General features: G+C 50.2%; 1 protein-coding gene across 3 annotated transcripts in view; it reads right to left on the reverse strand.

The window, feature by feature from the left end:
* The window catches only part of SMCHD1 (structural maintenance of chromosomes flexible hinge domain containing 1), a 2,128,336-nt gene that overhangs the window by 1,963,208 nt on the left and 151,023 nt on the right, over nucleotides 1-14,105 (reverse strand). For all 3 annotated transcript variants that reach the window (XM_069219969.1, XM_069219967.1, XM_069219968.1), the window contains exons 4-5: nucleotides 13,767-13,849; nucleotides 13,548-13,678 (exon numbers count right to left, since the gene is read on the reverse strand). In XM_069219969.1, coding sequence (XP_069076070.1) covers nucleotides 13,548-13,678; nucleotides 13,767-13,849 — 214 coding nt within the window. The remainder of the gene's footprint in view (nucleotides 1-13,547; nucleotides 13,679-13,766; nucleotides 13,850-14,105) is intronic.

Consider the following 14,105-nt stretch of genomic DNA (forward strand, 5'->3'; position numbering starts at 1 on the left):
TCTTTGAGGGTGTCAGAGAACCAGAGAGGTTTTTTGATGTTGGTCTGTCGATGCGTGCGTTTGAGGGAAGCAAGGTTGTCTGCGCAGTTGGAGATCCAGTTTGTGAGGCTGAGGGCTGCGTCGTTGGGGTCGGTGGTGAGGGTGGGTTGGTTGGCGGCGAGTGCGGAGAAGAGTTGCTCTTCAGGGATCTTGTTCCACTGTCGACGAGGGATGGGTTGAGTGCGGAGGTGGCGGGTCTCGCGTCGGAATGTGAAGTGGACACAGCTGTGGTCGGTCCAGTGTAGAGCGGAGGTGTGGCTGTAGAAGATGTGTTTGCTGGCGGAGAAGATAGGGTCGAGCGTGTGTCCGGCGATGTGGGTGGCGGTGTTCACCTGTTGTTTGAGGCCGAGGTTGGCGAGCAGGGTGGTGGTGTTGGGGTCGTTGTTTTGTTCCAGATGAAAGTTGAGGTCGCCTAGGAGGATGTAGTCCGGTGAGGCGAGGGCGTGCGGGGAGATGAAGTCGGCGATGGCGTCGCTGAAAGGGGCGCGCGGTCCGGGAGGACGGTAGACGAGGGATCCTCTGAGGGTGGTCCTCGGGTCGGTGCGAATCTGAAAATGCAGGTGTTCAGCGGCGAGAGGGGTGTCTTCGGTGGAGGTGGTGACGCTGATGGAGTCTTTGAAGACGATGGCAATACCTCCTCCTACTTGGTTGGTGCGGTCTATTCTGGAGATCTTGTAGCCTTCGGGGATGGCGGTGGCGATGTCTGGAGCAGAGGAGGCGTTCATCCAGGTCTCCATGATGAAGGCGACGTCCGGGGCTGTGGAGTCCAGGAGGTCCCAGAGTTCAACGGTGTGCTTGTGGACGGAACGAGCGTTGACCAGGATGCACTTGAGGTGGTTGATGGCGCGTGGGCTTGTGGTCGTGGTAGTTGCGTGGTGGAAGATGCGTTTGCAGGAGTTGGAGGCGAAGGGTCCATGGGTGCGTTTGGGGTGACCTTAGAAGCAGGTGTTGGAGCGTCCTGGGTTGAGGGCGTGGAGGGTGGTGGGGTCGTAGCGGATCAGCGGGGCTTGGGAGAACTGGGGACCAGGGGTCGTGGCGCTGGGCGCGGGCCAGGCGCCATATGAGGTAGGAGGGGGGGAGGGGTCAGCTGGGGGCGAAAGGGAGCTGGGGGCGGGGGCGTGCATGAGGTCGCGGCGGGAAAGCGCGAGGGAGGGGGGACAGGTAGAGTGAGAAGAGCTGGGGAAGGGGGGTTTAAGGGTGGAGGGGGTGAGTGTTAGGAGGTTTAGGAGATTAGGGAGAAAGATAGGAGTAGGGTTGTGAAGACAGGGGAGGGGGGTTGTAGAGGTGGGTGAGAGGTAGATTGAGAGGATAGGAAGATAGGTAATAGAGGGGGTGGCGGGTAGGGGGGGAGAGATAGAGAAATAGATAGAGAAAATCGATAGATAGAGAAATCGATAGATAGAGAAATCGATAGATAGAGAAATCGATAGATAGAGAAATCGATAGATAGAGAAATCGATAGATAGAGAAATCGATAGATAGAGAAATCGATAGATAGGTGGAGAGTGAGGGAGTTAGATAGTGGGATAGAGAGATAGAGAGATAGGTAGATAGGAGGAGTGAGGGAGGTAGATAGCAAACGGGTTAGATAGGGGTGATAGAGAGGGGGAGGCGAGTGAGGGAGGGGGATGACCAGGAGCAGGAGGGCAGGCGCGGGGAGAAGAAGACGGAGGAGGCAGAAGAACAGAAGAACGGAAGACCGGAAGACCGGAAGACCGGAAGACCGGAAGACCGGAAGACCTGAAGACCTGAAGACCTGAAGACCTGAAGACCTGAAGACCTGAAGACCTGAAGACCTGAAGACCTGAAGAACTGAAGACCTGAAGACCTGAAGAACTGAAGAACTGAAGAACTGAAGAACTGAAGAACTGAAGACCTGAAGACCTGAAGACCTGAAGAACAGAAGAACAGAAGAACAGAAGAACAGAAGAACAGAAGAACAGAAGAAAGGAAGAAAGGAAGACCGGAAGAACTGAAGAGCAGGAGAACAGAAGAACACAGAAGAACACAGAAGAACACAGAAGAACACAGAAGAACACAGAAGAACACAGAAGAACACAGAAGAACACAGAAGAAGATACAGAAAACGAAGAACAGAAGGCAGAAGACCACAGAAGAAGATGAGGAAGAAGAGAGGCGACAGGAGAGGCTGAGAAGCACACAGAAGAAGAGAGAAGACGGGGAAAAGAAGAGTACAGAAGAAGATTACAGACGAGGAGCGAGGAGGAAGAACAGAGAAGAAGAAAAGAAGCAGGAGCAGGAGAGAGGGTGAGTAGCGCGGGGCAGAGCGAGGGGCTGGGAGGTGGGGGGGTACTTACTGTGAGGTGGGTCTCAGGAACTCAGGAACCTGGAGGAGCTGCAGCGGCAGGGGGAGCGACCTACCCTTGGGTCAAGGGTCGCTACCTCTGTCGCGCAGCGGCCGCCATATGAGGTGGGGGGGGGAGGGGTCAGCTGGGGGCGAATGGGAGCTGGGGGCGGGGGCGTGCAGGAGGTCGTGGCGGGAAAGCGCGAGGGAGGGGGGGACAGGTAGAGTGAGAAGAGCTGGGGAGGGGGGTTTAAGGGTGGAGGGGGTGAGTGTTAGGAGATTAGGGAGAAAGATAGGAGTAGGGTTGTGAAGATAGGGGAGGGGGGTTGTAGAGGTGGGTGAGAGGTAGAGTGAGAGGATAGGAAGATAGGTAATAGAGGCGGTGGCGGGAAGGGGGGGAGAGATAGAGAAATAGATAGAGAAAACAGATAGAGAAATCGATAGATAGGAGGAGGTGGAGAGTGAGGGAGTTAGATAGTGGGATAGAGAGATAGAGAGATAGGTAGATAGGAGGAGTGAGGGAGGTAGATAGCGAACGGGTTAGATAGGGGTGATAGAGAGGGGGAGGCGAGTGAGGGAGGGGGATGAGGCAGGAGCAGGAGGGCAGGTGCGGGGAGAAGAAGACGCAGAAGAGCAGAAGACCGGAAGACCGGAAGAGCAGAAGACCGGAAGACCGGAAGACCGGAAGACCGGAAGACCGGAAGAGCGGAAGACCGGAAGAGCGGAAGACCGGAAGAGCAGAAGACCGGAAGAGCGGAAGACCGGAAGAGCGGAAGACCGGAAGAGCAGAAGACCGGAAGAGCAGAAGACCGGAAGAGCAGAAGACCGGAAGAGCAGAAGACCGGAAGAGCAGAAGACCGGAAGAGCAGAAGACCGGAAGAGCAGAAGACCGGAAGAGCAGAAGACCGGAAGAGCAGAAGACCGGAAGAGCAGAAGACCGGAAGAGCAGAAGACCGGAAGAGCAGAAGACCGGAAGAGCAGAAGACCGGAAGAGCAGAAGACCGGAAGAGCAGAAGACCGGAAGAGCAGAAGACCGGAAGAGCAGAAGACCGGAAGACCGGAAGAGCGGAAGACCGGAAGAGCAGAAGACCGGAAGACCAGAAGACCAGAAGAGCAGAAGACCAGAAGACCAGAAGACCAGAAGAGCAGAAGAGCAGAAGAGCAGAAGAGCGGAAGAGCGGAAGAGCGGAAGAACGGAAGAACGGAAGAACAGAAGAACAGAAGAACAGAAGAAAGGAAGACCGGAAGAACAGAAGACCACAGAAGACCACAGAAGACCACAGAAGACCACAGAAGACCACAGAAGACCACAGAAGACCACAGAAGACCACAGAAGACCACAGAAGACCACAGAAGACCACAGAAGACCACAGAAGACCACAGAGGAAGATACAGAAAACGAAGAACAGAAGGCAGAAGACCACAGAAGAAGATGAGGAAGAAGAGAGGCGACAGGAGAGGCTGAGAAGCACACAGAAGAAGAGAGAAGACGGGGAAAAGAAGAGTACAGAAGAAGATTACAGACGAGGAGCGAGGAGGAAGAACAGAAAAGAAGAAAAGAAGCAGGAGAGAGGGTGAGTAGCGCGGGGCAGAGCGAGGGGCTGGGAGATCGGGGGTACTTACTGTGAGGTGGGTCTCAGGAACTCAGGAACCTGGAGGAGCTGCAGCAGCAGGGGGAGCGACCTACCCTTGGGTCAAGGGTCGCTACCACTGTCGCGCAGTGGCCGCCATATGAGGTGGGGGGGAGGGGTCAGCTGGGGGCGAATGGGAGCTGGGGGGCGGGGGCGTGCAGGAGGTCGCGGCGGGAAAGTGCGAGGGAGGGGGGGACAGGTAGAGTGAGAAGAGCTGGGGGAGGGGGGTGAGTGTTAGGAGGTTTAGGAGATTAGGGAGAAAGATAGGAGTAGGGTTGTGAAGATAGGGGAGGGGGGTTGTAGAGGTGGGTGAGGGTGAGAGGTAGAGTGAGAGGATAGGAAGATAGGTAATAGAGGGGGTGGCGGGAAGGGGGGAGAGATAGAGAAATAGAGAAAATAGATAGAGAAATAGAGAGATAGGTAGATAGGAGGAGGTGGAGAGTGAGGGAGTTAGATAGTGGGATAGAGAGATAGGTAGATAGGAGGAGTGAGGGAGGTAGATAGCGAACGGGTTACATAGGGGTGATGGAGAGGGGGAGGCGAGTGAGGGAGGGGGATGAGGCAGGAGCAGGAGGGCAGGCGCGGGGAGAAGAAGACGGAGGAGGCAGAAGAGCCGAAGGCAGAAGATAGAAGATAGAAGACAGAAGACAGAAGAACGGAAGAACAGAAGACCGGAAGAACAGAAGAAAGGAAGACCGGAAGAACAGAAGAAAGGAAGACCGGAAGAACAGAAGAAAGGAAGACCAGAGGAAGACCAGAGGAACACAGAGGAACACAGAGGAACACAGAGGAAGATACAGAAAACGAAGAACAGAAGGCAGAAGACCACAGAAGAAGATGAGGAAGAAGAGAGGCGACAGGAGAGGCTGAGAAGCACACAGAAGAAGAGAGAAGACGGGGAAAAGAAGAGTACAGAAGAAGATTACAGACGAGGAGCGAGGAGGAAGAACAGAGAAGAAGAAAAGAAGCAGGAGCAAGAGAGGCGGTGAGTAGCGCGGGGCAGAGCGAGGGGCTGGGAGGTGGGGGGTACATACTGTGAGGTGGGTCTCAGGAACTCAGGAACCTGGAGGAGCGGCAGGGGGAGCGAGCTACCCTTGGGTCAAGGGTCGCTACCACTGTCGCGCAGCGGCCGCCATATGAGGTAGGAGGGGGGGGGGGTCAGCTGGGGGCGAATGGGAGCTGGGGGGCGGGGGCGTGCAGGAGGTTGCGCGGGAAAGCGCGAAGGAGGGGGGGACAGGTAGAGTGAGAAGAGCTGTGGGAGGGGGGTTTAAGGGTGGAGGGGGGTGAGTGTTAGGAGGTTTAGGAGATTAGGGAGAAAGATAGGAGTAGGGTTGTGAAGATAGGGGAGGGGGGGTTGTAGAGGTGGGTGAGAGGTAGAGTGAGAGGATAGGAAGATATGTAATAGAGGGGGTGGCGGGAAGGGGGGGAGAGATAGAGAAATAGAGAAAATAGATAGAGAAATCGATAGCTAGAGAGATAGGTAGATAGGAGGAGTGAGGGAGGTAGATAGCGAACAGGTTAGATAGGGGTGATAGAGAGGGGGAGGCGAGTGAGGGAGGGGGATGAGGCAGGAGCAGGAGGGCAGGCGCGGGGAGAAGAAGACGGAGGAGGCAGAAGAGCGGAAGAGCGGAAGAGCGGAAGAGCGGAAGAGCGGAAGAGCGGAAGAGCGGAAGAGCGGGAGAGCGGAAGAGCGGGAGAGCGGGAGAGCGGGAGAGCGGGAGAGCGGGAGAGCGGGAGAGCGGGAGAGCGGGAGAGCGGGAGAGCGGGAGAGCGGAAGAGCGGGAGACCAGAAGAGCGGGAGACCAGAAGAGCGGGAGACCAGAAGAGCGGGAGACCAGAAGAGCGGGAGACCAGAAGAGCGGGAGACCAGAAGAGCGGGAGACCAGAAGAGCGGGAGACCAGAAGAGCGGGAGACCAGAAGAGCGGGAGACCAGAAGAGCGGGAGACCAGAAGAGCGGGAGACCAGAAGAGCGGGAGACCAGAAGAGCGGGAGACCAGAAGAGCTGGAGACCAGAAGAGCGGGAGACCAGAAGAGCGGGAGACCAGAAGAGCGGGAGACCAGAAGAGCGGGAGACCAGAAGAGCGGGAGACCAGAAGAGCGGGAGACCAGAAGAGCGGGAGACCAGAAGAGCAGGAGACCAGAAGAGCAGGAGACCAGAAGAGCAGGAGACCAGAAGAGCAGGAGACCAGAAGAGCAGGAGACCAGAAGAACACAGAAGAACACAGAGGAAGATACAGAAAACGAAGAACAGAAGGCAGAAGACCACAGAAGAAGATGAGGAAAAAGATGAGGAAGAAGAGAGGCGACAGGAGAGGCTGAGAAGCACACAGAAGAAGAGAGAAGACGGGGAAAAGAAGAGTACAGAATAAGATTACAGACGAGGAGCGAGGAGGAAGAACAGAAAAGAAGAAAAGAAGCAGGAGCAGGAGAGAGGGTGAGTAGCGCGGGGCAGAGCGAGGGGCTGGGAGGTACTTACTGTGAGGTGGGTCTCAGGAACTCAGGAACCTAGAGGAGCTGGAGGAGCGGCAGCGGCAGCGACCTACCCTTGGGTCGCTACCACTGTCGCGCAGCGGCCGCCATATGAGGTGGGGGGGGGAGGGGTCAGCTGGGGGCGAATGGGAGCTGGGGGGCGGGGGCGTGCAGGAGGTTGCGGCGGGAAAGCGCGAGGGAGGGGGGGGACAGGTAGAGTGAGAAGAGCTGGGGGAGGGGGGTTTAAGGGTGGAGGGGGGTGAGTGTTAGGAGGTTTAGGAGATTAGGGAGAAAGATAGGAGTAGGGTTGTGAAGATAGGGGAGGGGGGCTGTAGAGGTGGGTGAGGGTGAGAGGTAGAGTGAGAGGATAGGAAGATAGGTAATAGAGGGGGTGGCGGGAAGGGGGGGAGAGATAGAGAAATAGATAGAGAAAATAGATAGATAGAGAAATCGATAGATAGAGAAATAGATAGAGAGATAGGTAGATAGGAGGAGGTGGAGAGTGAGGGAGTTAGATAGTGGGATAGAGAGATAGAGAGATAGGTAGATAGGAGGAGTGAGGGAGGTAGATAGCGAACGGGTTAGATAGGGGTGATAGAGAGGGGGAGGCGAGTGAGGGAGGGGGATGAGGCAGGAGCAGGAGGGCAGGCGCGGGGAGAAGAAGATGGAGGAGGCAGAAGAGCCGAAGGCAGAAGATAGAAGACAGAAGAGCAGAAGAGCGGAAGAGCAGAAGAGCGGAAGAGCGGAAGAGCGGAAGAGCGGAAGAGCGGAAGAACAGAAGACCGGAAGACCGGAAGACCGGAAGACCAGAAGAACAGAAGAACAGAAGAACGGAAGAACGGAAGAACAGAAGAACAGAAGAACGGAAGAACGGAAGAACGGAAGAACGGAAGAACGGAAGAACGGAAGAACGGAAGAACGGAAGAACGGAAGAACGGAAGAACGGAAGACCGGAAGAACAGAAGACCGGAAGAACAGAAGACCGGAAGAACAGAAGACCGGAAGAACAGAAGACCGGAAGAACAGAAGACCGGAAGAACAGAAGACCGGAAGAACAGAAGACCGGAAGAACAGAAGACCGGAAGAACAGAAGACCGGAAGAACAGAAGACCGGAAGAACAGAAGACCGGAAGAGCAGAAGCACAGACGAGCACAGACTAGCACAGACTAGCACAGACTAGCACAGACTAGCACAGACTAGCACAGACGAGCACAGACGAGCACAGAAGAGCACAGAAGAGCACAGAAGAGCACAGAAGAGCACAGAAGAGCACAGAAGAGCACAGAAGAGCACAGAAGAGCACAGAAGAGCACAGAGGAAGATACAGAAAACAAAGAACAGAAGGCAGAAGACCACAGAAGAAGATGAGGAAGAAGAGAGGCGACAGGAGAGGCTGAGAAGCACACAGAAGACGGGGAAAAGAAGAGTACAGAAGAAGATTACAGGCGAGGAGGAAGAACAGAGAAGAAGAAAAGAAGAAAAGAAGCAGGAGCAGGAGAGAGGGTGAGTAGCGCGGGCAGAGCGAGGGGCTGGGAAGTGGGGGGTACTTACTGTGAGGTGGGTCTCAGGAACTCAGGAACCTAGAGGAGCTGGAGGAGCTGCAGCGGCAGGGGGAGCGACCTACCCTTGGGTCAAGGGTCGCTACCACTGTCGCGCAGCGGCCGCCATATGAGGTAGGGGGGGGGGAAGGGGTCAGCTGGGGGCGAATGGGAGGGGGGGGGGGGACAGGTAGAGTGAGAAGAGCTGGGGGAGGGGGGTTTAAGGGGGGAGGGGGTGAGTGTTAGGAGGTTTAGGAGATTAGGGAGAAAGATAGGAGTAGGGTTGTGAAGATAGGGGAGGGGGGTTGTAGAGGTGGGTGAGGGTGAGAGGTAGAGTGAGAGGATAGGAAGATAGGTAATAGAGGGGGTGGCGGGAAGGGGGGGAGAGAGAGAAATAGATAGAGAAAATAGATAGAGAAATAGATAGATAGAGAGATAGGTAGATAGGAGGAGGTGGAGAGTGAGGGAGTTAGATAGTGGGATAGAGAGATAGAGAGATAGGTAGATAGGAGGAGTGAAGGAGGTAGATAGCGAACGGGTTAGATAGGGGTGATAGAGAGGGCAAGGCGAGTGAGGGAGGGGGATGAGGCAGGAGCAGGAGGGCAGGCGCAAGGAAAAGAAGACGGAGGAGGCAGAAGAGCCGAAGGCAGAAGATAGAAGACAGAAGAAGAAGAACAGAAGAAGAAGAACAGAAGAAGAAGAACAGAAGACCGGAATAACAGAAGAAAGGGAGAACAGAAGAACACAGAGGAACACAGAGGAACACAGAGGAACACAGAGGAACACAGAGGAACACAGAGGAACACAGAGGAACACAGAGGAAGATACAGAAAACAAAGAACAGAAGGCAGAAGACCACAGAAGAAGATGAGAAAGAAGAGAGGCGACAGGAGAGGCGGAGAAGCACACAGAAGAAGAGAGAAGACGGGGAAAAGAAGAGTACAGAAGAAGATTACAGACGAGGAGCGAGGAGGAAGAACAGAGAAGAAGAAAAGAAGAAAAGAAGCAGGAGCAGGAGAGAGGGTGAGTAGCGCGGGGCAGAGCGAGGGGCTGGGAGGTGGGGGGTACTTACTGTGAGGTGGGTCTCAGGAACTCAGGAACCTAGAGGAGCTGGAGGAGCGACCTACCCTATGTGGCACCATTCCATATATAACACAAACATACAACCATTTTTCTTTTTAAATGGGAGAAATTTGAAGTGCTGAAAAATGTTCTGCAAAAACGTTCAGAATATGGAACATTTTTCTGCACTTTGAATTTCTCTCACTTAAAATAAGAGTTGCATTTTTCACTTATGAATATAGCACTGAAGAGTTACGTTTGTAAATATGGTTTGCATAAAACTCATCATTTAAATGTTTTCCCATTTCCAAGTGTCACATTTACAAACACCAGGCACCTTGCTCCCAGTGTCCTGTAGGCATGGTGCCATATTTATAGCAGAAAAATAAATTATATATATATTTTTTTTTAATGGGAGAAATTTTAAGTGAAGAAACATGCTTCATAAAACATTAGGACGTAACTGGCTTAATTAAAATTGTAGAAAGACATTAAGCCTTAATGTTTCATAGAAAAGTTTTCTTCACTTTAAATGTCTCCCACTTAAAAATGACTTTTTACATTTATAAAAGTGGCACAGTGTCTACTGGCCACTGAGAGCAAAAGGCCTGCTGCATACAAGTGTGACACTTAAAAATGAGAGAAAATTAAAATGAAGAGTTAATCACTAAGGTAACATTTCATTTTAATTTTCTCCCTTTGAAAAGCATTCAGAAAAACCATTTTGTTCTCACTCTCCAATATTGAGTAGACTATTACATTTATTTAAGAGATAAATAGTTCAGTGCTTCAAGTCCTCTCCCTCAGAGTACTCCCAGCTCACTGGGCTCATACCTGGCAAAGGGGTTTCTATGATCAATAAAAAGCTAATCCACAACTCCCCTGATCAGCTGGTGTCACTGAGGAGCGCCGGGACGGGGATCTCTGTAAATTAGATGACAAGGATTGTCTGGAGGCCCTTTGGAGCCTGAGAGACATAGTCATGAGTGCCCCGTTTCTGTTAGCCCAGTTAAAAGTTCTGCACAGGTCCTACTACTCACAGACACTATTGCACAAGTCACTGTGCCTCAGTGGCTGTGCCCAGGAAAGCACGTTTTTCTATATCCTTTGAGACTGCCTGATGACACAAGTGTATTAGTCCAAAATCACAGGGATCATGTCCAGTGCCCTGTCATTGCAGGTTCCTGTGGATGCCAAGTGGCTCCTTCTGGGGATCTCTGGTGACATAACTTGGCCCCAGAATCAAACAATCTGGCTGAAGCTGGCTGCAGGTGTGGACAAACGGAATATAGCAAGGGCATGGGCTAGGACAACCTCTCTGGAAATTGTAGAATGGGAGTCAGACTAAGATTTGTGTCAAAGGGCAGAACAGGTGATTTATCAAGGTACAGGCTGCCCCAAAAAAGTGGGGAAAACGTGGGAGTTGCCTGGCGAGAATACTAAGGGCATTAATGGGGATGTTTTTGAGAGGGAGGAGGGGAACCTGGAATGCTGTTACATAACAGATAATGAGGACTGTTAAGTATCACGAAAGGTCACAAAAGTGTCATTCTCAATTAATTGTAGTTCACCATTTCTATGTTGTAGGATGCAAATATGTAATCTTTTACTATGTGTGTTGTATGCTGATCACACTTTCAATAAAAAAGAGCTCTGAAAAATAAATAATTCAGTGCTTCAGTTCTTCACCTCTGTGCCCCGGCCTGGCCCCTAAATCTAAATGACCACTGTTCATTATCAGGCTCTGCTATCTGCAGCCTGATGAAAATAATATACAGTAAACACAGCCTTGTCTATAAAAGAAAAATGTGTTTCTGTGCTTTGCTTATTTAAAAATGAACTCAAGGCCAGCTACTCTGAAGGTATTGGTGTCGATGAGCTACTGACAGCTTGCAATTGACTGGTTGGAGACCCCTGCATTAGAGAGTATCTTTTTGAAATTATATGCTGAACTAATTATTCAGATCACTCCTAAACATGAGAAGAGCACTGAGCTAGTCTGTAGCGTTTTGAAATAAGTTGACACTATCCAACATGGGAGGGAACGCATTGGCCTAGATAGTGTTCCTCCCCTGATGTTTATATGTACTACTCAATACGATTTGTCCCTTGCCCTGAATGCTCTTCCAAGAGTTGGATAGATTGCTTGGCTCCCTAGTTTGGGCAGGGTAATACAGCTGAGTTAAGCTTGACATTTTGAAGCTTCCTTTGATAAAAAGGCAGCCTGAACCTTCCTGATCTCTTCTTGCATTATGCAGCTGTACAACTACAGCACGAAGTTCACTGGTTTGACTTACAAGACAGAGAGAGAGAGAGAGAGAGAGAGAGAGAGAGAGAGAGAGAGACAGAGAGAGAGGGGAAGTTGTTGGCTGGGTCTCATCCTCTTTATTCCCTTCTGAGGTCCTTATGTAGGGATTACAGGCGAGGTGCCCTCTTCCATATATTATCAATTAAGTAGTGGCGATGTGGGAGGGGAGTGATTGCAAGGGTTTGGGGGAGACCTCTCCTGACCCTATTATTACAACGTGGGTCTTGAAGCCCCTCAAGGAGATCTGTAACAGTATCAGTACAGAAACAGAGAGGTGGGGTGCAGAGCAGTAGGAGGCATATACTTCATCAAACAATCCCTTATCTATGACTAGGCAAGCAACACTTTTGATTTTCGTCTAGGCAAAGTTTTACAGCATGAACAGATTGCACAGACAGCCAGAGGTTTCTGGACCTGTTTACCTGAAGAGCTTGGAGGTGATGGCCATGATTCTATCTCTGGCAGGGTGTAGATGCTTGGTGCAACATGACTGTAGCATATGATAAGTGGTCACATACGTACCCTAAACTGATATCAGATGCAGACTGGGGAAGGCTTGTACACAGGTAAAGACAATCTCCCCTAATAAGCTTTTCAAACTAATCTAATAAAGACAAGGACATGCATGGCAGTGCTAGCCACAGTGCTAACTAAGTATCAAATTGCCAACGGTTGGCCTCTGCTACAGCTCCAAACCACAAAGAAAAGGGTTTGATTGAATGGTAGAATGGCAGATGAATATCATCTGAAATGTACAAGAAGGGAAGAACAGGAAGGGGCGTATCTTGTTGAATGGGCTGACATGTTTGTTAAACTAATGGATTCATCTAAAGAATAGACCACCTTGAATCAGATTATGTACTTTAAATACTCTTTTGGAGAGATATACTGGGGCTGTAGTAGACTATGTCATCTGTTGAGGGTTACAGAGATCAGATTATGGGTGGAATGATGCAGTAGATAATAGCATGGGTGGATTGGGTGGTGCTGCCGGTTATGCAGGAGGTTGACATGTTCAAATTGTTTCTCAGTTTTTGTGTCTCCTGATAAAACACAAAGTTTTTTTTTTTTTTTTTTAAATCAGACCCTGCTGGTGGCCCAAAACCCTGCAAATGTCTGACAGTACATACTTGTGGGGCTGTTACTACCACTACCTAATCCTGTTTTTCTCCTTATAAAATATATTTTCTTTCAATATGTCTACATCATGAGTGGTTTCTCTGCAAGGATTCAGAGGTAATCAAAATCCTTGATATCATCAGTAGAAGTGTGGGAAGAATTACTATAATGGGCAGAGACCTAGACAATTCGAGACGCCCTCTGCCACAATTCTCGTATTGCATCCTCAAGAGGAAAGACTATGATCCATCCTTGGAAAAAGTGTTTCCTTTGGTGCACAAATAAATGTCAGTATGTAAAACAAACGATGGATACAATGGCAAAACATGTCATCTTCATTTGCACAGACTCCAAAAACTATATGAAAGAATTGTGATGGTGGAAAAGAGTGCTAAAGTGCTTGCAGGACATCAAGTTCATGAAGGACAAAATTCAGTAACTGAGAACAGACACTCCTCACCTCACTGCAAGAGCTGACTATCCCAAAAGACACTTGTGGCGCACTGTGGGTTTGCCCAAATAGAGGTCAGGTGCAACATGCTGAGCTTCATGGAATCGGTTATCCTCTCAAACTTATTTGCTGTTGAAAGAGCATCAAGCACTAGTCCTCTCAGCAAAGAATGGATCCCAGCTTAAGACCACAATAGCCTACCTTCTTACCTACACAAGACAGGGAGGGTATATGATAACAAATTAAACAACAGCAGCGGTAACATAAAACTGGCAGGATACACTGAAACCACAGTTCATCTGGACAACTCCAGCTGCGTCGAGTCATGATGTTTCATAGACGTTAGCAAGACCGTGGGATCATGAAAATTTAGAGGTGCCTAGATGATTCTGGTGGTCCCAGGAGTCAGCCAAGCTGTTGCCTTTCACGCAACTAAGGCTACAACTTAATTAGTACTAGCTGTAGAGTCAGATACCTATTTGATATAGGGTTTACTGCTATAAGTATGGAAGTCTATGAAATGTTCCATACATTCAGCTTAAATTCCAATAATCGGAGGAGGCATTGAAAGACTAGAATCCCAAGGAAACCAGATGTAAGACAACATAGCATCTGCTTCTCACCTGTCAAAGGTACCTCTGCTTGTGAACTTGGATAACCTATACACAGCCCAGTTGTTTAGTTGTTTAGAGGTCATTCCACTTCCATTGTCCAGAACTACAACAGCTGGTTTCCCCTGAGACTCATCAAATATCTGTTGAAAATAAATTCAGAAAGCAATGTTTTAAAATCAATTTGTAAAAACAAAGGAGAGCAGAGAAACAGGTTAAAGTTCAACGTACCAATCTTATCTGTATGTTACGTATTTCTGTATTCTTAGCAGTAGCTGACAACGAATTATCAATCAATTCTGCAAGAGCAAAGGCTGTGGAAAGGGCAAAAAAGAAAAGAACATTTGATATTTATGTAGAGAAGCACATTCCTAAAAACAAATCTGCACACACAAGGTGCTGCAGCTAACATACAAAAACATGGCATACTGTGCATTTAGGTAATCAAGGCTTCTTGGAATTTTCATATGCTGTGGCTCATGTCAACTGATATACCACACGAAAAGTGCCAAGAAAAGCGGAAACAGTTGTTATTCCTAGATACATCTACTAAAGTCATGCAGTAATTTA

The sequence above is a fragment of the Pleurodeles waltl genome, chromosome 2_2, assembly GCF_031143425.1.
Source record: "Pleurodeles waltl isolate 20211129_DDA chromosome 2_2, aPleWal1.hap1.20221129, whole genome shotgun sequence".
Lineage (NCBI taxonomy): Eukaryota > Metazoa > Chordata > Amphibia > Caudata > Salamandridae > Pleurodeles > Pleurodeles waltl.